Source organism: Somniosus microcephalus, unplaced genomic scaffold (genome assembly GCF_052327205.1).
Source record: "Somniosus microcephalus isolate GS21.2 unplaced genomic scaffold, FLI_Smic_1.0 unresolved_chr1, whole genome shotgun sequence".
Taxonomy (NCBI): Eukaryota; Metazoa; Chordata; class Chondrichthyes; order Squaliformes; family Somniosidae; genus Somniosus; species Somniosus microcephalus.
In genome coordinates, this window is record NW_028225179.1 from 67,783,742 (window position 1) to 67,808,267 (window position 24,526).

General features: G+C 55.2%; 1 protein-coding gene across 1 annotated transcript in view; it reads left to right on the plus strand.

Annotated features, from left to right (window-relative positions):
- Positions 1 to 9,350: 9,350 nt before the first annotated feature.
- LOC147095461 (uncharacterized) overlaps positions 9,351 to 24,526 on the plus strand; it is a 38,554-nt gene continuing 23,378 nt past the window's right edge. The window contains exons 1-4 of the mRNA XM_085973641.1: positions 9,351 to 9,363; positions 11,478 to 11,626; positions 11,957 to 12,016; positions 14,340 to 14,972. Of these exons, the coding sequence (XP_085829767.1) occupies positions 9,351 to 9,363; positions 11,478 to 11,626; positions 11,957 to 12,016; positions 14,340 to 14,972 (855 nt within the window). The remainder of the gene's footprint in view (positions 9,364 to 11,477; positions 11,627 to 11,956; positions 12,017 to 14,339; positions 14,973 to 24,526) is intronic.

Consider the following 24,526-nt stretch of genomic DNA (forward strand, 5'->3'; position numbering starts at 1 on the left):
AGCTGCCTTCAAGCTGTGGACTGTCTCTGGTCTGTGCTGTGGGGGTGAGGAGACATCACGGGGTGAGGAGACATTCGGAGACATGGGGGTGTTATATCCGTGTATCCTAATGTTGTGTCCTTCAATAATCAGACAAAGACTGCAGGGAACGATCAACAGGTGATTACTGAATGAGGGTTCAAACTGCAACTGACTGTACAGATCACTACTCAGGGTTTATATACAGGTGTGGTCACTGCCGGTACTACAGGATACAGGAGCTGTAAAAAGTAGTTCTCCCCTTAAAGGTACATACATTGCAATTCCTCCCCTTTTAGATTAACAGTACCATAACACTCATTTAACAATTAAATATCAAACTAAATACAATTAACACTTTTAACATGCAACATTAACTGAAAATAGTCTATTTATAAATTCAGTCTTTGGGGAGGCTTCCTGATCCTTTCTGGATAGCGCCTTTCCCGAGTGTCTCGCTCTTGGTGCGGAGGCGATTCTAACACCCTGTCGTCAGTTGATTCATCAGCTTCCAATGCTATTGTTTCTGAGGTAGATGCGACCTGCACGTCGGGTTCCTCACCAGGTACGTATGGCCGAGACATGGGGTTGACTCGTTCCTGTGACTCTAGGATCTGGTCAGCATGGCGTCTCACAATGTTCTCCCCAACATCCACTGTGTACATTAGTGGCCCCTGCCGTGTGCATATCGTTCCTGGTTGCCATTTCTCTGTACGGTAGTCGTGGGCCAAGACTGGTTGCCCTACATTGAAGCTCCTTGTCGGCTTCTCATTGATGTGCTGGAATTGCTTATTCTCAACATCTCTTCGTACATTTGGTCTGAGCAAATCCAGACGAGATCTCAACCTTCGGTTAAAGAACATCATGGCCGGGGCCTGGTTGGTGACTGCATGTGTCACATTTCTGTAGGCTAACAGGAAATTGTCCACCTTATGCTGCAGTGGAATGTCGTCATCGCACATGGCCTTTACTGCTTTTTTAAAGGTTTGTATGAACCTCTCAGCCAATCCATTTGTGGCTGGATGATACGGGGCGGATGTGTAATGCCTTACCCCATTCCTTTTCATAAATCTTCGAAACTCTTCGGACACAAACTGTGGTCCGTTATCAGAGCAAATCTGCTCTGGCAAGCCGTTCCTGGCAAAAATGGTCCGTAGGACTGCAATAGTTTTCTCCGTGGTGGTGGAGGACATTTTGATCACCTCAGGCCATTTCAAGTGCGCATCCACGGCTATTAAAAACATTGAGTCCATGAATGGACCAGCAAAATCAATATGCACCCATTGCCATGGAGATGAGGGCCACTCCCATGGGTGTAGAGGGGCATGTGGTGGTGCATTTTGGACCTTCTGGCATCCTGAGCAGCTCTTTGTCAGGTCCTCGATTTGCTGATCGATCCCCGGCCACCACACATAAGCCCTAGCAAGGCTTTTCATTTTCACCCCTCCCAGATGACCTTCGTGAAGCTCATTGAGCACTCTCTCCCTTAACTTGGGTGGAATTACCACTGGGGATCCACACATCAAGTGCCCCTGGCATACTGACAGCTGTTCTCTTCTGGATGAGAATGCTGGCAACAGTGAGTCGCCATGTGCTGGCCATCCCTTCACCGTCAAATCATACACCCGAGACAGTGTCGGGTCATTTCGGGTCTCCTTCTCTATACCAACGTTAGTTACTGACAAGCATTCAATTATAGTCGAATGAAATATTTCGACAGGATCCACTGCTGGTGCTTCCTCCGCAGTAGGCAGTGGCAGGCATGATAGCCCATCAGCGTTTCCATGCTGTTTCGTGCCCTTATACTCGATTTCATATTGGTGCACCCCTAGAAAAGGGACCATCTTTGTAGCCGTTGCGCAGTCATCACCGGAACGCCCTTCTTTGGATTAAAGATGGAGACAAGTGGTTTGTGGTCAGTCAGCAAGGTGAACTTCTGCCCGTGCAGATAGTGATTGAACTTTTTCACTCCCCACACTAGGCTGAGGGCCTCCCTGTCAATCTGGGCGTAGTTACGCTCGGCTGAGGTTAGTGACCGAGACGCAAAGGCTACTGGCCTCTCCGAGCCGTCCAGGAATTTGTGTGACAGCACCGCTCCAATGCCATAGGGTGATGCATCACACACCAACCGAATTGGTAGTGCTGGGTTGAAATGAGCGAACACCTCTTTTGATGTGATCAATGGAAAGCTCGTTTACATTCGTCACTCCACTTCCATGGTACCCCCGTTTGCAGTAGGGTGTTCAGTGGGTGTAGTACTGTACACAAATTCAGCAAGAACTTATGGTAGTAGTTCACCAGCCCGAGGAACGACCTCAGTTGTGACACATTTTCCGGTGCTGGAGCCTTAACTACTGCCTCAATTTTCTCTGGGGACTTATGTAACCTCCCTTTATCAATAACGTGGCCACAATACGAGATCTGCTTCTGGAAAAACTCGCATTTGTGGCGATTGGCTCGGAGTCCATATTCCTTCAATCTAGTGAGCACCTGCTCCAGGTTGGCGAGGTGATCACTGTCATTTTCGCCCGTGACCAGGATGTCGTCCAAATAACACTGGGTCCCTGGAATCCCTTGCAGGACTTGTTCCATTGCCCTTTGCCAAATAGCCGGAGCTGATGCTACCCCGAACACCAGCCGGTTGTATTGGTAGAGACCTTTATGAGTGTTGATCGTGAGGTACTGTTTCGAGGCTTCTTCTACCTCCATTTGCAGGTACGCCTGGGCCAGATCAATCTTAGTGAAGCGTTTCCCTCCAGATAGCGAGGCGATAATATCTTCAATCCGCGGAAGCGGATATTGTACAGTGTGAAGGACTGGGTTCACTGTCACCTTAAAGTCCCCACAGATGCGAACCTTCTTTGGTTCCCCAGGCGTATTACTCAATGACCTCTTCATTACAGGAACGATGGGTGTAGCCCACTCGCTCCAGTCCACTTTGGACAGTACTCCTGAACGTTCCAAACCTTCCAGCTCTGCTTCGACGGCTGGGCGGATCGCATAAGGCATTAAAAAACTTTGGGCTTGCATTTTCCTCTATTTTGATCATCGCTGTTATGCCTTTTAGTGTTCCGAGTCCCTGCTGGAACACTTCTTGTGCGTCAGTTAGCATTTTTGACAGTCGTCCAGGTGTGACGTCGTCATCCTTTTTGGCATCTACAGTCAGTGCTTGTATGGAATGCCAATCTAGCTGTATCTTCCGGATCCATTCACGTCCTAGTAGTGGTGGTCCTCCATCTGGCAATACATATAGGTCCATTTTTGGTGTTTCCTTGCCGTTATATATAACGTTCACCCTTATTTTTCCTTTGGGGTAGACTTTTTGCCCCGTGTACGTCTTCAAGACAATCTTTGTATATCTCTCAAGGGTATATGTGAGAATAGCCGCTTGTAGTCCCTTTGGTTTATGACTGTTAGGGCTGATCCTGTGTCCAATTCCATTTTCACTTGGACTCCTGCTATCTTGAGCGTGACCCAGATAGTTGATGCGCTATTAATTACTCATAAAAGACGGAGAGTTAGGAGAGTAACTAAAAGGCTTTTATTAACAAAGAACAGAGCATGCCTCTCGTGGTTGACTGGTTTCCAAGAAGGCAGGGGGCTGCAGAGCAGTCACCTTTATACCTGGGCATGTGGTTGGAGCCAGGGGTGGAGCCAGCTGAGGCATGCATAGATACAACAGTGTGCAACAACAACAACAACGGTGAACAACAATAACAGTGGTTTACCACATTCACCCCTTGTTTAAAATTGAGTCCGGCGGGGTGAAGTGTACTAAAGGTTTGTGTAAGTGAGTATATCAGGTGGCCTTCTATGCCGTCCTGATCGTCATGGTGGCGGCGGTGATGGTGCAGCATCCAACGTTGAATCTGGCGTCTCATTGAGTGGTTGGGTGGTCAACGACGGGTCCTGGGGCTGCGGCATGCCGTCTACAGGGGTTGGGTTGTGGGTAGTGGTGGATGGCAATGGTAGTGTTTCAGGGGCACCCGAAGGTGCGAGGTCTCGTATGGAGACTGTGTCCTCCCGCCCGTCCGGGTACGCCACTTAAGCATACTGGGGGTTGGCGTGGAGGAGGCTCGCCCTCTTGACCAGGGGGTCCGTTTTATGGGACCTCACGTGCTTCCGCAGTAGGACGGGTCCTGGAGACGTCAGCCATGTCGGTAGCGAGGTCCCCGATGTGGACTTCCTGGGGAAAGTGAACATTTTTTCATGGGGGGTTGCATTGGTGGCCGTACAAAGCAGTGACCGAATGGAGTGGAGCGCCGCAGGGAGGACCTCCTGCCAGTGAGAGGTCGGAAGGCCCTTAGATTTTAAGTTTAAGAGGACGGCCTTCCAAACCGTCGCGTTCTCTCTTTCCACCTGGCCGTTCCCCCGGGGGTTGTAGCTGGTGGTTCTGCTTTTAGCGATACCTCTCGTGAGCAGGTACTGACGGAGTCCGTCGCTCATAAAGGATGAGCCCCGGTCGCTATGGATATAGCTAGGGAAGCCGAACAAGGCGAAAAGGTCATTCAGACATTTAATGACCGTGGTACTGGTTATGTCTGGGCAAGGGATGGCAAACGGGAAATGGGAGTACTCATCAATTATGTTGAGGAAGTACACGTTGCGGTCAGAGGAGGGGAGGGGCCCTTTAAAATCGACGCTCAGGCGCTCGAAGAGGCGAGTGGCCTTGATCAGGCTTGCTCTGTCTGGCCTATAAAAATGCGGTTTGCACTCGGCACAGATTTGGCAGTTCCTGGTCATGGTCCTGACCTCCTCGATGGCGTAGGGCAGGTTACGGGATTTGATGAAATGGAAGAACCTGGTGACCCCCGGGTGGCAGAGGTCATTGTGGAGGGTCTGCAGTCTATCAACCTGCGCGTTGGCGCATGTACCACGTGATAGGGCATCTGGGGGCTCATTGAGTTTCCCGGGCCGGTACAAGATATCGTAATTGTAGGTGGAGAGTTCAATTCTCCACCTCAAGATCTTGTCGTTCTTGATTTTGCCCCTCTGCTTATTGTTAAACATGAAAGCTACTGAACGCTGGTCAGTGAGCAGGGTAAATCGTTTTCCGGCCAGGTAATGCCTCCAATGTCGCACCGCTTCCACAATGGCCTGGGCCTCCTTTTCAACAGAGGAGTGTCGAATCTCGGGGCCCTGGAGGGTCCTTGAGAAAAAGGCCACGGGTCTCCCCGCCTGGTTAAGGTTTGCAGCTAGGGCGAAGTCGGATGCGTCGCTCTCCACTTGGAAAGGGATGGACTCATCCACTGCGTGCATTGTGGCCTTCGCAATATCTCTTTTTATGAGAGTGAAGGCTGCACATGCCTCTGCTGTCAGGGGGAAGGAGGTGGACTTGATGAGGGGTCTGGCTTTGTCCGCATAGTTGGGCACCCACTGAGCATAGTAAGAGAAAAACCCTAGGCATCTCTTCAGTGCTTTTTGGCAGTGGGGGAGGGGGAGCTCCATAAGGGGGTGCATTCTGTCGGGGTCAGGGCCGATGACTCCGTTCTCCACTACGCAGCCAAGAATGGCGAGGCGCGTGGTGCGAAACATACATTTGTCCTTGTTGTATGTTAGATTCAGCCGCTGGGCCGTACGGAGGAATTTCTCTAGGTTAACGTCATTGTCCTGCTGGCTGTGGCCGCAGATGGTGACGTTGTCTAGATAGGGGAAGGTGGCCTGCAGCGCGTTCTGGTCAACCATTCGGTCCATCTCCCTTTGGAAGACCGAAACCCCGTTGGTGACGCCGAAGGGGACTCGGAGGAAGTGGTAGAGACGACCGTCAGCTTCAAAAGCTGTGTACTGGCGGTCCTCAGCCCTGATGGGGAGCTGGTGGTATGCCGACTTCAGATCAATCGTCGAGAACACCCGGTATTGTGCTATCTGATTGACCATGTCAGATATGCGGGGGAGTGGGTATGCATCTAACTGGGTGTAGCGATTGATCGTCTGGCTGTAGTCAATAACTAGGCGCTGTTTTTCGCCAGTCTTCACTACCACCACTTGTGCTCGCCATGGGCTAGTGCTACCCTCAATAATCCCTTCCTTCAGGAGTCTTGCTACTTCGGATTTAATGAAGCTCCTATCCCCGGCACTGTACCGCCTGCTTTTGGTAGTGATGGGCTTACAGTCGTGGGTGAGGTTAGCGAACAAGGGGGGGTGGGAGACTTTAAGCGTGGAGAGGCTGCAAATGGTGCACGGCGGGCGATTTAAAAGCTGCTGGCTGCAGACTGTGAGTGGGGGGAGGGGTCCGCCGTACGCTAATGTGACACTTTTAAGGTGGCACTGAAAATCCAACCCCAGTAGAACGGCAGTGCAGAGATGGGGCAGGACAAGAAGTTTAAAATTTTTGTATTCTGTGCCCCTTACTGAAAGGGTCACTACACAGTAGCCACCGACGTCCGCTGAATGGGATTTGGAAACCAGAGATCCGATGGCGCGTTGGCAGGACCGGGAGAGAGTAACTGCGCATCGTGTCGGGGTGGATAAAGCTCTCCGTGCTCCCGCTGTCGAAAAGGCAGGTAGTGGCGCGGCCGTTTACCGTAATGTCCATCATGGACCTGGACAGTTGGTGAGGGAGAGATTGGTCCAGCGTCACGGAGGCCAGCGTATGGTCGAGCGAGTCGCTGTGGTCGTCGGACGAGGCGGTGGTTGAGTCCGGGTCACCCGCGATTGGAGTTGGAGGCGTCCAAGATGGCGGACATTATGTAGTTTCAGACAACCCAGCTCCTTGCTTCCGGAGTCTGTATCACTCTTCTGTTCGTCTGAACTACTCTCTGTCACCTTATGTACCTTCTTGTACTTCTCCTGTGGAGATTTCTTGCTGCTGGTTTTCTTTCCCGACCTGCAGACTCTTGCTATGTGTCCTACTTTTCCACACTGTCTGCACACTTTGTCCTTGAACCAGCAATCATTATGGTCGTGTGTTGTTCTGCCGCAGTGATAGCACTTCACTGTTCCGTATGACATTTCATTTGTGCCATATTCTTGCGGCCTCCATTGTATCTCTGCCGCGCCCCGTGCTGTTGCTTCATGTGATACTGCAATGCTGAAAGCCTTGTCCAGCGTAAGATCCTTTTCTGATAGAAGCCATTTCTGGGTTCCTTCACTTTGAAGCCCACACACAAACTTGTCCCTTAAAGTATCTGCTAGTCCCGTTCCAAACTGGCAGTGTTTCGATAGCTTGCGCAGTTCTGTTAAATACTCAGCATTACTTTCATCTTTATGCTGGTTCCTTTTGTGAAACTTAAATCTTTCTGCTATCAGCAGCGGTGTGGGGTTTAAGTGGTCCTGTAGGGTTGACACTATGTTTTCAAAATCCTTTTCTGCTGGCTTCTCTGGGGTTACTAGGTTTTGTAGTAAGCCATACGTTTGCTTTCTTGTCATCTGGCACTTCATTCGCCTTGCAGTATACTTCTATGCGTTCGACATATGTCGTCCAATCTTCGACTTCATTGTCAAACGCTGTGATACTGCCACTCTTCGGCATTTTTGGGTGTGGTTAGACTGGCTTAAAATGGCGTCTCCCGCGCTTTCCTTTCTTCCCCGCTGCGGCTTAAAATGGCGTCTCCCGCGCTGCTGCCAACGCTGCTCTCGGCGGTCCTCGTGGCAAATGGCGACGCCCTGTGGGTTTCGTGCACTGCTCCTGCGCTGCTGCCAATGCCGCTCTCTGCGGTCTTCGTGGCAATGACAGCGCCTCGTGTTTTCCTGCACTCCTCTCTCCCCCGTTGACGCTGCTCGGCCCTTGAACACCGGCTGTGCTCTGCTCTCTCTCGTCTCTCTCCCCCGTTGACGCCGCTCTGTCCTGAACACCGGCTGTGCCCTGTACGCTCTGCCCTCTCTCTCTCCCCCGTCGATGCTGCTCGGCCTTTTTCTGTGCTGCTCGGTTGGCTCTAGCCGCCGCTGTCCGGGAAGGGTCTGCGCAGTACCTGTTGCCAGCCCGCCTCGCTGGACCACCGTGACTGGAAAGCCAAGCCTGGCTCTCGACAGTCTCCGCTGCGATGCTCAAATCTCCGCTGGATGACTGGGCGGTTGCCCGTGGTCGACGCCCGTGCCTCTGGACTCGACCTCCTTCCACTGTTCTCCAGGAGCAAATCCCTGGGAGGTGATGCAGAGTTGCAGGTAGGTTCGAGTCTGCTCGTCGCCAATGTTAGATCCGTGTATCTTAATGTTGTGTCTTTCAATAATCAGACAAAGACTGCAGGGAACGATCAACAGGTGTTTACTGAATGAGGGTTCAAGCTGCAACTGACTGTACAGATCACTACTCAGTGTTTATATACAGGTGTGGTCACTGCCGGTACTACAGGATACAGGAGCTGGAAGAAGTAGTTCTCTCCCTTAAAGGTACATACATTACAGTGGGGGAGGTTGTGAGGAGACATCAGGAGACATGGGGGGGGGGTGGTGAGGAGACATTAGGAGACATGGGGGGGGGGTGGTGAGGAGACATTAGGAGACATCAGGGGAGCGAGGAGACATCAGGGGGGCGAGGAGACATCAGGGGGGCGAGGGGACATCGGGGGGCGAGGGGGCGAGGGGACATCAGGAGGACATCAGGGGGCGAGGGGACATTAGGAGGACTTCAGGGGGTATGGGGACATTAGGAGACATCAGGAGGTGAGGAGACATTTGGAGACATCAGGAGGTGAGACATTAGGAGGACATCAGGGGGTGAGGAGACATTAGGAGGACTTCAGGGGGTGAGGAGATATTAGGAGGACATCAGGGGGCGAGGAGACATTAGGAGGACTCCAGGGGGCGAGGAGACATTAGGAGGACATCAGGGGGTGAGGAGATATCGGGGTGTGGAGACATTAGGAGACATCAGGGGGTGAGGAGACATTAGGAGACATCAGGGGGCGAGGAGACATTAGGAGGACATCAGGGGGTGAGGAGACATTAGGAGGACATCAGGGGGTGAGGAGATATCGGGGTGTGGAGACATTAGGAGACATCAGGGGGTGAGGAGACATTAGGAGACATCAGGGGGTGAGGAGACATTAGGAGACATCAGGGGGTGAGGAGACATTAGGAGACATCAGGGGGTGAGGAGACATTAGGAGACATCAGGGGGTGTGGAGACATCAGGGGGTGTGGAGACATCAGGGGGTGTGGAGACATCAGGGTTGAGGAGACATTAGGAGACATCAGGGGGTGTGGAGACATCAGGGGGTGTGGAGACATTAGGAGACATCAGGGGGTGAGGAGACATTAGGAGACATCAGGGGGTGGGGAGACATGTGGAGACATTAGGAGACATCAAGGGGTGAGGAGACATGTGGAGACATTAGGAGACATCAGGCGGCGAGGAGACATTAGGAGACATCAGGGGGTGAGGAGACATTAGGATGACTTCAGGGGGCGAGGAGACATTTGGCGACATCAGGGGGTGAGGAGACATTAGGAGACATCGGGGTGAGGAGACATTAGAAGACATCAGGGGGTGTGGAGACATCAGGGGGTGTGGAGACATCAGGGGGTGTGGAGACATTAGGAGACATCAGGGGGTGAGGAGACATTAGGAGACATCAGGGGGTGTGGAGACATCAGGGGGTGTGGAGACATCAGGGGGTGTGGAGACATTAGGAGACATCAGGGGGTGAGGAGACATTAGGAGACATCAGGGGGTGTGGAGACATTAGGAGACATCAGGGGGTGAGGAGACATTAGGAGACATCAGGGGGTGAGGAGACATTAGGAGACATCAGGGGGTGTGGAGACATTAGGAGACATCAGGGGGTGTGGAGACATTAGGAGACATCAGGGGGTGTGGAGACATCAGGGGGTGAGGAGACATTAGGAGACATTAGGAGACATCAGGGGGTGTGGAGACATTAGGAGACATCAGGGGGTGTGGAGACATTAGGAGACATCAGGGGGTGAGGAGACATTAGGAGACATCAGGGGGTGTGGAGACATCAGGGGGTGAGGAGACATTAGGAGACATCAGGGGGTGTGGAGACATTAGGAGACATCAGGGGGTGAGGAGACATTAGGAGACATCAGGGGGTGTGGAGACATTAGGAGACATCAGGGGGTGTGGAGACATTAGGAGACATCAGGGGGTGAGGAGACATTAGGAGACATCAGGGGGTGTGGAGACATTAGGAGACATCAGGGGGTGAGGAGACATTAGGAGACATCAGGGGGTGAGGAGACATTAGGAGACATCAGGGGGTGTGGAGACATTAGGAGACATCAGGGGGTGAGGAGACATTAGGAGACATCAGGGGGTGTGGAGACATCAGGGGGTGAGGAGACATTAGGAGACATTAGGAGACATCAGGGGGTGTGGAGACATCAGGGGGTGAGGAGACATTAGGAGACATCAGGGGGTGAGGAGACATTAGGAGACATCAGGGGGTGTGGAGACATCAGGGGGTGTGGAGACATCAGGGGGTGTGGAGACATCAGGGGGTGAGGAGACATTAGGAGACATCAGGGGGTGAGGAGACATTAGGAGACATCAGGGGGTGTGGAGACATTAGGAGACATCAGGGGCTGAGGAGACATTAGGAGACATCAGGGGTTGCGGAGACATCAGGGGGTGTGGAGACATTAGGGGGTGTGGAGACATCGGGGGTTGCGGAGACATCAGGGGGTGTGGAGACATTAGGAGACATCAGGGGGTGAGAAGACATCAGGGGGTGGGGAGACGTGGAGACATTAGGAGACATCAGGGGGCGAGGAGACATTAGGAGACATCGGGGGGTGAGGAGACATTAGGAGGACTTCAGGGGGCGAGGAGACATCAGGGGGCGAGGGGACTTCAGGGGGCGAGGAGACTTCAGGGGGTGAGGGGACTTCAGGGGGCGAGGGGACTTCAGGGGGCGAGGAGACTTCAGGGGGTGAGGAGACTTCAGGGGGTGAGGGGACTTCAGGGGGCGAGGGGACTTCAGGGGGTGAGGGGACTTCAGTGGGCGAGGGGACTTCAGGGGGCGAGGGGACTTCAGGGGGCGAGGGGACTTCGGGGGGCGAGGGGACTTCAGGGGGCGAGGGGACTTCAGGGGGCGAGGGGACTTCAGGGGGCGAGGGGACTTCAGGGGGCGAGGGGACTTCGGGGGGCGAGGGGACTTCGGGGGGCGAGGGGACTTCAGGGGGCGAGGGGACTTCAGGGGGCGAGGGGACTTCAGTGGGCGAGGGGACTTCAGGGGGCGAGGGGACTTCAGGGGGCGAGGGGACTTCGGGGGGCGAGGGGACTTCAGGGGGCGGGAGGACTTCAGGGGGTGAGGGGACTTCAGGGGGTGAGGGGACTTCAGGGGGCGAGGGGACTTCAGGGGGTGAGGAGACTTCAGGGGGTGAGGGGACTTCAGGGGGTGAGGGGACTTCAGGGGGTGAGGGGACTTCAGGGGGTGAGGGGACTTCAGGGGGTGAGGGGACTTCAGGGGGCGAGGAGACTTCAGGGGGTGAGGAGACTTCAGGGGGTGAGGGGACTTCAGGGGGTGAGGGGACTTCAGGGGGTGAGGGGACTTCAGGGGGCGAGGAGACTTCAGGGGGTGAGGGGACTTCAGGGGGTGAGGGGACTTCAGTGGGCGAGGGGACTTCAGGGGGCGAGGGGACTTCAGGGGGCGAGGGGACTTCAGGGGGCGAGGGGACTTCAGGGGGCGAGGGGACTTCAGGGGGTGAGGGGACTTCAGTGGGCGAGGGGACTTCAGGGGGTGAGGAGACTTCAGGGGGTGAGGAGACTTCAGGGGGTGAGGAGACTTCAGGGGGCGAGGGGACTTCAGGGGGCGAGGGGACTTCAGGGGGCGAGGGGACTTCAGGGGGTGAGGAGACTTCAGGGGGCGAGGGGACTTCAGGGGGTGAGGAGACTTCAGGGGGCGAGGAGACTTCAGTGGGCGAGGGGACTTCAGTGGGCGAGGGGACTTCAGGGGGCGAGGAGACTTCAGGGGGCGAGGGGACTTCAGGGGGTGAGGAGACTTCAGGGGGCGAGGAGACTTCAGGGGGCGAGGGGACTTCAGGGGGCGAGGGGACTTCAGGGGGCGAGGAGACTTCAGTGGGCGAGGGGACTTCAGTGGGCGAGGGGACTTCAGGGGGCGAGGAGACTTCAGGGGGCGAGGGGACTTCAGGGGGTGAGGAGACTTCAGGGGGCGAGGGGACTTCAGGGGGCGAGGGGACTTCAGGGGGTGAGGGGACTTCAGGGGGCGAGGGGACTTCAGGGGGCGAGGGGACTTCAGGGGGCGAGGGGACTTCGGGGGGCGAGGGGACTTCAGGGGGCGAGGGGACTTCGGGGGGCGAGGGGACTTCAGGGGGCGAGGGGACTTCAGTGGGCGAGGGGACTTCAGGGGGCGAGGGGACTTCAGGGGGCGAGAGGACTTCAGGGGGTGAGGAGACTTCGGGGGGTGAGGGGACTTCAGGGGGTGAGGAGACTTCAGGGGGTGAGGAGACTTCAGGGGGTGAGGGGACTTCAGGGGGTGAGGAGACTTCAGGGGGTGAGGGGACTTCAGGGGGCGAGGAGACTTCAGGGGGTGAGGGGACTTCAGGGGGTGAGGAGACTTCAGGGGGTGAGGAGACTTCAGGGGGCGAGGGGACTTCAGGGGGTGAGGGGACTTCAGGGGGCGAGGGGACTTCAGGGGGCGAGGGGACTTCAGTGGGTGAGGGGACTTCAGGGGGCGAGGGGACTTCAGGGGGTGAGGGGACTTCAGGGGGCGAGGGGACTTCAGTGGGTGAGGGGACTTCAGGGGGTGAGGAGACTTCAGGGGGCGAGGGGACTTCAGGGGGTGAGGGGACTTCAGGGGGCGAGGGGACTTCAGGGGGTGAGGGGACTTCAGGGGGCGAGGGGACTTCAGGGGGTGAGGGGACTTCAGGGGGCGAGGGGACTTCAGGGGGCGAGGGGACTTCAGGGGGTGAGGGGACTTCAGGGGGTGAGGGGACTTCAGGGGGTGAGGGGACTTCAGGGGGCGAGGGGACTTCAGGGGGTGAGGGGACTTCAGGGGGCGAGGGGACTTCAGTGGGCGAGGGGACTTCAGGGGGTGAGGGGACTTCAGGGGGCGAGGGGACTTCAGGGGGTGAGGGGACTTCAGGGGGTGAGGGGACTTCAGGGGGCGGGAGGACTTCAGGGGGTGAGGGGACTTCAGGGGGTGAGGGGACTTCAGGGGGTGAGGGGACTTCAGGGGGCGAGGGGACTTCAGGGGGCGAGGGGACTTCAGTGGGCGAGGGGACTTCAGGGGGTGAGGGGACTTCAGGGGGTGAGGGGACTTCAGGGGGCGAGGGGACTTCAGGGGGCGGGGGGACTTCAGTGGGCGAGGGGACTTCAGGGGGTGAGGGGACTTCAGGGGGCGAGGGGACTTCAGGGGGCGAGGGGACTTCAGGGGGCGAGGGGACTTCGGGGGGCGAGGGGACTTCAGGGGGCGAGGGGACTTCGGGGGGCGAGGGGACTTCAGGGGGTGAGGGGACTTCAGGGGGCGAGGGGACTTCAGGGGGCGAGGGGACTTCAGGGGGCGGGGGGACTTCAGGGGGCGAGGGGACTTCAGGGGGTGAGGGGACTTCGGGGGGCGAGGGGACTTCAGGGGGTGAGGAGACTTCAGGGGGCGGGAGGACTTCAGGGGGTGAGGGGACTTCAGGGGGTGAGGGGACTTCAGGGGGTGAGGGGACTTCAGGGGGTGAGGGGACTTCAGTGGGCGAGGGGACTTCGGGGGGCGAGGGGACTTCAGGGGGCGAGGGGACTTCAGGGGGCGAGGGGACTTCAGTGGGCGAGGGGACTTCGGGGGGCGAGGGGACTTCAGGGGGCGAGGGGACTTCGGGGGGCGAGGGGACTTCAGGGGGCGAGGGGACTTCAGGGGGCGAGGGGACTTCGGGGGGCGAGGGGACTTCAGGGGGCGAGGGGACTTCGGGGGGCGAGGGGACTTCGGGGGGCGAGGGGACTTCAGTGGGCGAGGGGACTTCAGGGGGCGAGGGGACTTCAGGGGGCGGGGGGACTTCAGGGGGTGAGGGGACTTCAGGGGGCGAGGGGACTTCAGGGGGTGAGGGGACTTCAGGGGGCGAGGGGACTTCAGGGGGTGAGGAGACTTCAGGGGGCGGGGGGACTTCGGGGGGCGAGGGGACTTCAGGGGGCGGGGGGACTTCAGGGGGCGAGGGGACTTCAGGGGGTGAGGGGACTTCAGGGGGTGAGGGGACTTCAGGGGGCGAGGGGACTTCAGGGGGCGAGGGGACTTCGGGGGGCGAGGGGACTTCAGGGGGTGAGGGGACTTCAGGGGGCGGGGGGACTTCAGGGGGTGAGGGGACTTCAGGGGGCGAGGGGACTTCGGGGGGCGAGGGGACTTCGGGGGGCGAGGGGACTTCGGGGGGCGAGGGGACTTCAGTGGGCGAGGGGACTTCAGTGGGTGAGGGGACTTCAGGGGGCGAGGGGACTTCAGGGGGCGAGGGGACTTCAGGGGGTGAGGGGACTTCAGGGGGCGAGGGGACTTCAGGGGGCGAGGGGACTTCGGGGGGCGAGGGGACTTCAGGGGGCGAGGGGACTTCAGGGGGCGAGGGGACTTCAGGGGGCGAGGGGACTTCAGGGGGCGAGGGGACTTCGGGGGGCGAGGGGACTTCAGGGGGCGAGGGGACTTCAGGGGGCGAGGGGACTTCGGGGGGCGAGGGGACTTCAGGGGGTGAGGGGACTTCAGGGGGCGGGGGGACTTCAGGGGGTGAGGGGACTTCAGGGGGCGAGGGGACTTCAGGGGGTGAGGGGACTTCAGGGGGCGGGGGGACTTCAGGGGGTGAGGGGACTTCAGGGGGCGAGGGGACTTCAGGGGGTGAGGGGACTTCAGGGGGCGAGGGGACTTCAGGGGGCGAGGGGACTTCGGGGGGCGAGGGGACTTCAGTGGGCGGGAGGACTTCAGGGGGCGAGGGGACTTCAGGGGGTGAGGGGACTTCAGGGGGCGAGGGGACTTCAGGGGGCGAGGGGACTTCAGGGGGTGAGGGGACTTCAGGGGGCGAGGGGACTTCAGGGGGCGAGGGGACTTCAGTGGGCGAGGGGACTTCAGGGGGTGAGGGGACTTCAGGGGGCGAGGAGACTTCAGGGGGTGAGGGGACTTCAGGGGGCGAGGGGACTTCAGGGGGCGGGGGGACTTCAGGGGGCGAGGGGACTTCAGGGGGCGGGGGGACTTCAGGGGGTGAGGGGACTTCAGGGGGTGAGGGGACTTCAGGGGGCGAGGGGACTTCAGGGGGCGAGGGGACTTCAGGGGGTGAGGGGACTTCAGGGGGCGAGGGGACTTCAGGGGGCGAGGGGACTTCAGGGGGCGAGGGGACTTCAGGGGGCGGGAGGACTTCAGGGGGTGAGGGGACTTCAGTGGGCGAGGGGACTTCAGGGGGTGAGGGGACTTCAGGGGGCGAGGGGACTTCAGGGGGTGAGGGGACTTCAGGGGGCGAGGGGACTTCAGGGGGCGAGGAGACTTCAGGGGGTGAGGGGACTTCAGGGGGCGAGGGGACTTCAGGGGGTGAGGGGACTTCAGTGGGCGAGGGGACTTCGGGGGGCGAGGGGACTTCAGTGGGCGAGGGGACTTCGGGGGGCGAGGGGACTTCAGTGGGCGAGGGGACTTCAGGGGGTGAGGGGACTTCAGGGGGCGAGGAGACTTCAGGGGGTGAGGGGACTTCAGGGGGCGAGGGGACTTCAGGGGGTGAGGGGACTTCAGGGGGCGAGGGGACTTCGGGGGGCGAGGGGACTTCAGTGGGCGAGGGGACTTCGGGGGGCGAGGGGACTTCAGGGGGCGGGAGGACTTCAGGGGGCGAGGGGACTTCAGGGGGCGAGGAGACTTCAGGGGGTGAGGGGACTTCAGGGGGCGAGGGGACTTCAGGGGGTGAGGGGACTTCAGGGGGCGAGGGGACTTCGGGGGGCGAGGGGACTTCAGTGGGCGAGGGGACTTCGGGGGGCGAGGGGACTTCAGGGGGCGGGGGGACTTCAGGGGGACTTCAGGGGGCGAGGAGACTTCAGGAGGACTTCAGGGGGCGAGGAGACATCAGGGGGCGAGATGACTTCAGGATGACTTCAGGATGACTTCAGGGGGCGAGGAGACTTCAGGATGACTTCAGGGGGCGAGGAGACTTCAGGATGACTTCAGGGGGCGAGGAGACTTCAGGAGGACTTCAGGGGGCGAGGAGACTTCAGGATGACTTCAGGGGGCGAGGAGACTTCAGGAGGACTTCAGGGGGCGAGGAGACTTCAGGAGGACTTCAGGGGGCGAGGCGACATCGGGGCGAGGAGACATCAGGAGGTGAGACATTAGGATGACTTCAGGGGGCGAGGAGACATCAGGGGGCGAGGAGACATCAGGAGACATCAGGAGGTGAGGAGACATTAGGATGACTTCAGGGGGCGAGGAGACATTAGGAGACATCAGGGGGTGAGGAGACATTAGGAGACATCAGGGGGCGAGGAGACATTAGAAGGACTTCAGGGGGCGAGGAGACATTACGAGACATCAGGGGGTGAGGAGACATCAGGGGGCGAGGAGACATCAGGAGGTGAGGAGACATTAGGAGACATCAGGGGGTGAGGAGACATCAGGGGGCGAGGAGACATCAGGAGGTGAGGAGACATTAGGATGACTTCAGGGGGCGAGGAGACATTAGGAGACATCAGGGGTGAGGAGACATTAGGATGACTTCAGGGGGTGAGGAGACATTAGGATGACTTCAGGGGGCGAGGAGACATCAGGAAGTGAGGAGACATTAGGATGACTTCAGGGGGTGAGGAGACATCAGGGGGCGAGGAGACATCAGGGGGTGAGGAGACATTAGGATGACTTCAGGGGGCGAGGAGACATTAGGAGACATCAGGGGTGAGGAGACATTAGGATGACTTCAGGGGGTGAGGAGACATTAGGAGACATCAGGGGGCGAGGAGACATTAGGAGACATCGGGGGCGAGGAGACATTAGAAGGACTTCAGGGGGTGAGGAGACATTACGAGACATCAGGGGGTGAGGAGACATCAGGGGGTGAGGAGACATCAGGGGGTGAGGAGACATTAGGAGGACTTCAGGGGGTGAGGAGACATTTGGCGACAGCGGGGGCTGGGGAGACGGCGGGGGGTGAGGAGACAGCGGGTGACATCAATGGGTGTGGAGACACGGGGTGGGGGGAGATGGGGGTGGGCTATACAGGGGAGGGAGGGGGAGGACACGTGGCGGGGGGGAACATCTGGGAAGGGAGGGGGTCACGTGGAGTAGGGAAGGCCCGAATATGTGTGGTGAGGGACATAAAGTGGTGACGGAGGGGTCACATGGGGGCGACGGAGGGGTCACATGGGGGCGAGGGACGGGGCACACGTGGGTGGGGTGAGCGAGGGAGGGAGGAACACGTGGGATGGGTGGGGCAACATGTGAGGTGAGCGAGGGGGCACAAGCTTTTGGTCACCTGTCGTAATATCTCCTTGTGTGGCCCGGTTTAACATAAGAACATAAGGAATATGAGCAGTAGGCCATACGGCCCCTCGAGCCTGCTCCGCCATTCAATAAGATCATGGCTGATCTGCTACATCAACCCCACTTTCCCGCCCTATCTGCTTATTGCTTAATTCCCTTACTGCCCAAAAATCTTAGCGATCTCAGCCTTGAATATATCCAGTATGATTTGGACAGGTTGGGTGATATGGCAGATGCAGTATAATGTGGATAAATGCAAGGTTATCCACTTTGGTGGCAAAAACAGGAAGGCAGATTATTATGTGAACGGCAATAGACTGGGAGAAGGGGAAGTGCAACGAGACCTGGGTGTCCTTGTGCACCAGTCGCTGAAGGTAAGCATGCAGGTGCAGCAGGCGGTTAAGAAGGCAAATGGTATGTTGGCCTTCATAGCGAGAGGATTCGAGTACAGGAACAAGAATGTCTTGCTGCAGTTGTACAGGGCCTTGGTGAGACCACACCTTGAGTATTGTGTGCGGTTTTGGGCGCCTTATCTGAGGAAAGATGTCCTTGCCATGGAGGGAGTGCAGCGAAGATTCACCAGACTGATACCTGGGATGGCAGGAATGATGTATGATCCCGATGGCGGGGGAGTCCAGAACCAGGGGTCACAGTCTAATGATAAGGGGTAAGCCATTTAGGACTGAGATGAGGAGGAATTTCTTCACCCAGAGAGTGGTGAACCTGTGGAATTCTCTACCACACAAGGCAGTTGAGGCCAATTCATTAAATATATTCAAGAAGGAGTTGGATATATTTCTTAAAGCTAAAGGGATCAAGGGATATGGGGAGAAAGCAGGGACAGGGTACTGAGTTTGGATGATCAGCCATGATCGCATTGAATGGCGGAGCAGGCTCGAGGGGCCGAATGGCCTACTCCTGCTCCTATCTTCTATGTTTCTATGTATTCAACGACTGAGCATCCACATCCCTTTGTGGTAGAGAATACCAAAGATGCACAACCCTCTGAGTGAAGAAATTTCTCCTCACCCTGAGAATATGCCCCATAGTTCAGGGGAAACAACCTCTCAGCATCATCGAACATTAACTTCAGCAGCTGAAGAAGGACCCTTCAAGAGCACCTACTTCGCCCATCTCTACTCCTGCCTCAGCTTATCTGCTGCTGAACCCTCTAGACTTGACTACGCCAAGGCTCATCTGGCCGGCTTCCCAGCTTCCACCCTCCGTAAACTTCAGCTCATCCAAAGCTCTGCTGCCCCGTGTCCTGACTCGCACCGAGTCCCGTACGTCCATTAACTCTGTGCTCGCTGACCTACATTGGCTCCTGGTCAGGCAGCGCAACGATTTTATAATTTTCAGCCTTGTTTTCAAAACCCCCAATGGCCTCGCCCCTCACTGTCTCTGTGACCTCCTGCAGCCCTACAACCCTTCAATAGATTCATAGATTCACAGAAGATAGGAGCAGGAGTAGGCCATTCGGCCCTTCGAGCCTGCTCCACCATTCAATGAGATCATGGCTGATCTTCCAATTTCAGTACCCTGTCCCTGCCTTCTCCCCATATCCCTTGATCCCTTTAGCCTCAAGAAATATATCCAACTCTTTCTTGAATATATTTAATGAACTGGCCTCCACCACCCTCTGTGGCAGAGAATTCCACAGGTTCACCACTCTCTGGGTGAAGAAATTCCTCCTAATTTCAGTCCTAAATGGCTTACCCCTTATCCTTAGACTATGACCCCTGGTTCTGGACTCCCCGGCCATCAGAAACATCCTTCCTGCATCTAGTCTGTCCAGACCTGACAGAATTTTATAGGTTTCGATGAGATCCCCTCTCAATCTTCTAAACTCCAGTGAGTATAAGCCCAATCAACACAATCTCTCCTCATACGTCATTCCTGCCATCCCAGGTATCAGCCTGGTGAATTTTCGCTGCACTCCCTCCATGGCAAGAACGTCCTTCCTCAGGTAAGGTGACCAAAACTGCACACAATACTCAAGGTGCGGTCTCACCAAGGCCCTGTATAACTGTAGCAAGACATCCTTGTTGCTGTACTCGAACCCTCTTGTTACGGAGGCCAACATACCATTTGCCTTCTTAACCGCCTGCTGCACCTGCATGCTTACCTTCAGCGACTGGTGCACAAGGACACCCAGGTCTCTTTGCACTTCCCCTTCTCTCAATCTATTGCCATTCAAATAATAATCTGCCTTCCTGTTTTTGCCACCAAAGTGGATAACCTCACATTTATCCACATTATAGTGCATTTGCCATGTTTCTGCCCAATCACCCAACCTGTCCAAATCGTACTGGAGTTTCACGACATCCTCCTCACAGCTTACCCTCCCACCCAGCTTTGTGTCATCTGCAAATTTGGAGATCTCTGCGCTCCTCCAATTCGAGCCTCTTACATGTCCCCGATTTTCAGCATTGGCAGTCGTGCCTTCAGCTGCCCTAAGCTCTGGAATTCCCTCCCCAAACCTCTCTGCCACCCTCTCCCTCCTTAAGACACTCCTTAAAACCTACCTATTTGACCAAACCATTGGCCACCTGTCCTGATATCTCCTTATGTGGCTCGGTGTCAAATTTTGTTTGATAATCACTCCTTTGAAATGCTGTGGGACACTTTACTAGGTTAAATGCGCTATATAAATGCAAGTTGTTTTTGTTGTACTTCCCTCTCTCTCCAATCCAATGATGGTTGACGGTGTATCCTGGATGCAGGAGGGCAATATTCTCAGGCCCAAGCCTCAAAGACTCCTCATTCCCTTGTCCGATAGACAAACACCTACAGCATGCTTGGAGGTCCCGCACTGGGCAACCTTCGATGCTCCCCTTTCCTTTGTTCTCAGGGGCAGGGTGCCTGTTGACAAGCATTGTCCCATGCCCGAGTTGCCCCTTTGAGAAGGTGGTGGTGGGCCTTCAACTTGAACCGCTGCAGTCTGCGAGGTGAAGGAGCTCCCAGTGGCGTTAGGTAGGGAGTTCCAGGATTGGGACCCAGCGACAATGACATAGTAGTTACAGCACAGAAACAGGCCATTCGGCCCAACAGGTCCATGCTGGTGTTTATGCTCCACACGAGTCTCCTCCCACCCCTCTTCATCTCACCCTATCACCATATCCCTCTATTCCTTTCTCCCCCATGTGTTTATCTAGCTTCCCCTTAAATGCATCTATGCAATTCACCTCAACTACTCCCTGTGGTAGCGAGTTCCACATTCTCACCACTCTCTGGGTAAAGAAGTTTCTCCTGAATTTCCTGTTTGATTTATTAGTGACTATCTTGTATTAATGGCCCCTAGTTCTAGAGAAAGGAGGCCCAGCCTGTTACAATCTTTCCTGATAGGTATAACCTCTTAGTTCTGGTATCATTCCAGATGAAGGAACTGCCGATATGTGTCTAAGTCGGGGTGGGGTGTGGGATTCGGAGGGGAACTTGGAGGTGGTGGCGTTCCCAAAAGATTGCTGCTCTTGTCCTTCTAGGTGGTGGAGGTCACCAGGCAGGGAGAGGTGCTTTAACATAACGTATTTAGGAAGGAATTTCAATCCCATTGAATCAAGGGGAAATATTTATTGCGTTTTCAACACTTTTACACAAGAACGAGACAACAAGATGAGTCACTGATGTGCTCAGGAGTGCGAAGCTCCTTCTCCTCCAGAGGGAGCCGAGCGGAAGTCAAGGTCAGAGGTCAGATCCCCCCACATCCCGCGTTCCACTCTGAGCCAAGAGGCGGTCCTTCCACTGCGGCCCAGGCCCCATCTCCTCCGCCCACCACCACACCTCCAGGACCCTCACTCATCCTCAATTGTCTTCTTCGTCCCTCTGGCATGACGGGCTTGCTCCGGGGAGCGTGACTGAGTTTCATGGGAAGCTAGGAAAACCGGGAAAGAAAGAGAGGGAGAAAGGCTTGTGTTAATACAGCAGCTTAGAACCATATCATCTTACAGCACAGGAGGAGGCCATTCGGCCCATCGTTTCAGTGCCGGCTCTTTGAAAGAGCTATCCAATTAGTCCCACTCCCCCTGCTCTTAACCCCAGAGCCTTGCTACTGTGAAGGAATAAGCAATATACCTATTCAGAAAAATACACCATTCTATAAAATAATTCTGATTTTATTAAAACATGACAAACTGGGCTTGAAAATCTAAAAACCTAACAATGAGAAGCTGTGAACAGCATACAGGCTATTGAGATAATAGATAAGTTGTTGACACTGAATCAATAACCTTATTGAAACAGGAGGTTGGAGGTTCCTGATAGTCTGAAGCCTTGGAAAGAACACAATGGTATACCCTGTTAAGGTGTCTTAAAACAACACTTTGGAAAGAATCACATAAAATTAAAGAAACATATGCCTTCATAAAAATAACATCAAATGAAACACTGGAGATACGAGTCTGTGTTGCAACCAGCTGAGGTGACTTAAGAATTGAACAGAAGACTTTGGTAAGAATGACATCAAATAGATGCACCTGCTCCACACCGTTTTTTATGATAAGCTTCGAACACCTAAAGGTAGAGACACGATTCTTAACGCTACCAGCTGAACTGTAAGAATAGCAGGGGTCAGCAGAAAAATGGCTAGAGATAATTAACTTACATCAGCAGAAAACTTCAAAGGACATACCACTGAGAAAGGGTATAAAAATTGAACTTACAAATGGGAAGATAGCCTCGCCTTAAAGGGGCTAGGACTAGTAATTATCCCTTCAGTATTATTTCCCCTTCAAGTATTTATCCAATTCCCCTTTTCAAAGTTGCGATATAATCTGCTTCCACCACTCTTTCAGACAGTGCATGCCAGATCACAATATAGGAAACTCTTTGGTATCCGGGACCGGCGTGTTGCCGGTTGATCAAAAATTCTGGATGATGGAGAAGGTTATCTACCGGGGCTATTTTTAACAAAGAAAAATTATAAAAATCAAGAAATGTGCAGTATACAGTAATTGGGTACTCACCTACAGAATGTTGTGTTAAATGGATGGTGGCAGATGCTTGATTAAGTACAGTACTGCCAGTTGAGGGTAATGCAATGCAATGACTACCAGCAGCGTGGGAGACACAGTCCCCCTGTAAAATGGCGGATCAGAAGAGACTACCGGTAGCGCAGGAGAGTCAGACTCCTGTTACAGGGGTATTGAGGTGTTCGGACTTCCGACAGCGCCAAGAAGCCGAGTAGTGGCAGTTTGGAGAACTACCCCCACTGACTAACTCGGCCACCGCAGGAGACTCGGACTTGGACTTGGCAACATTGCCAGTTATTGTGGTGTTGTTTTCAGAGTGAGAATTTTGCCGGTTAATAGAGAATTCCGGATATTTAGGTGCCGTTTAAACGAGAGTTTCCTGTAACTCGCTGCATGCAAAACATTCTCATCTCGCCTCTGGTTCTTTTGACAATTACTTACATCCGTGTCCTCTGGTTACTGACTCTCACACCAGTGGAAACAGTTTCCCCCTATTTACTCGATCAAAACCGTTTCTGATTTTGAAAACCTCTATTAAATCTCCTCTTAACCTTCTCTGCTCTAAGGAGAACAATCCCAGCTTCTCCAGTCTCTCCACATCACTGAAGTCCCTCATCCCTGGTACTATTCTAGTAAATCTCCCCTTCACCTTCTCTGCTCTAAGGAGAACAACCCCAGCTTCTCCAGTCTCTCCACACAACTGAAGTCCCTCATCCCTGGTACCATTCTGGTCAATCTCCCCTTAACCTTCTCTGCTCTAAGGAGAACAATCCCAGCTTCTCCAGTCTCTCCACATAACTGAAGTCCCTCATCCCTGGTACCATTCTGGTCAATCTCCCCTTAACCTTCTCTGCTCTAAGGAGAACAATCCTAGCTTCTCCAGTCTCTCCACATAACTGAAGTCCCTCATCCCTGGTACCATTCTGGTCAATCTCCCCTTAACCTTCTCTGCTCTAAGGAGAACAATCCCAGCTTCTCCAGTCTCTCCACATCACTGAAGTCCCTCATCCCTGGTACCATTCTAGTAAATCTCCTCTGCACCCTCTCCAAAGCCTTGACATCCTTCCTAAAGTGCGATGCCCTGAACTGGGACACAATACTCCAGCTGGGGCCTAACCAGTGTTTTATAAAGGTTTAGCGTAACTTCCTTGCTTTTGTACTCTATTCCTCTATTAATAAAGCTAAGGATTCCATATGCTTTTTTTAACAGCTTGATCGACTTGTCCTGCCACCGTCAAAGATGTACATCCCCCAGGTCTCTCTCTCCCCCTTTAAAATGGTACCATTTAGCGTGGCTCTCAAAACAGGACTCACGACCCCTTCACGGTCAAGAGTGCATCGACTGATCCCAGCAAGGAGACTGTTCGAAGTGCCGATTGGAGAGAGGGTCACAACACTTGAGCGCAGATTGTCCAATCAGACGCTCCCTACCAGCATGACTATCCATTGCTGCTGTTTCTGGTCCCTGACGATCTATTGCCCCTCGGTGAAGGGAAGTCATCAGATATTCAACGGCAAACCCACTCCCCTGATACCCTCGCATGGAGGTACGGCTGCCCTGTGACAATCAGGCTGGGTTGAGCTCGCTGATCTCCCCCCGGGGTGGTACTGAGCCCCACACAGGGTAGGAAAGGCCCAGGTTCCACTCCTGGCCTGGTGCTAGAGTTAATAAACCCGGGCTGAATTGGCTGCGGGAGAGATCAATTGGCCTCGGTGATATTTAAGGGTCAGCAGAGTTCCCACTCCTGCTCTGCGAGAAGTGATCCAACCAAGGGGTTACTCGAGAAGCATGGTCACTTGTGGGGGGGGGGGTGGGGAAGTACTGGTGGAAGCGGACCCCAGCTCTAGCCAGCCTCTCCAAATGGGAAGAACTTGATGGGGGAGCTGGGGGAGCCAACTCCACCAGTCCCCGAGAGCGTCAACTAACCTCAAACACCAGTCATGCTATTTCTCGGGTTCCTAAGGTGACGTACTCTGATAGGCATCTCCAAGGATGCCCCCCGCCGGCCCCCCCCCCCAATCTGGTACTTGCTACTTTTGAGCCCTGCAAAGAAACATAAAGATCGAAATGGGTGGGGGTCAAATGATACATGAAATGGGGGGGGTGTCAAGTGACAAAAGAAATTGTTGCATTGAGGAATGAAGAACCAGATAGATCCCATTGCTTCTGGGTCACCTCGTCATCGAGGAGACACGCTCCCCTATCACTAA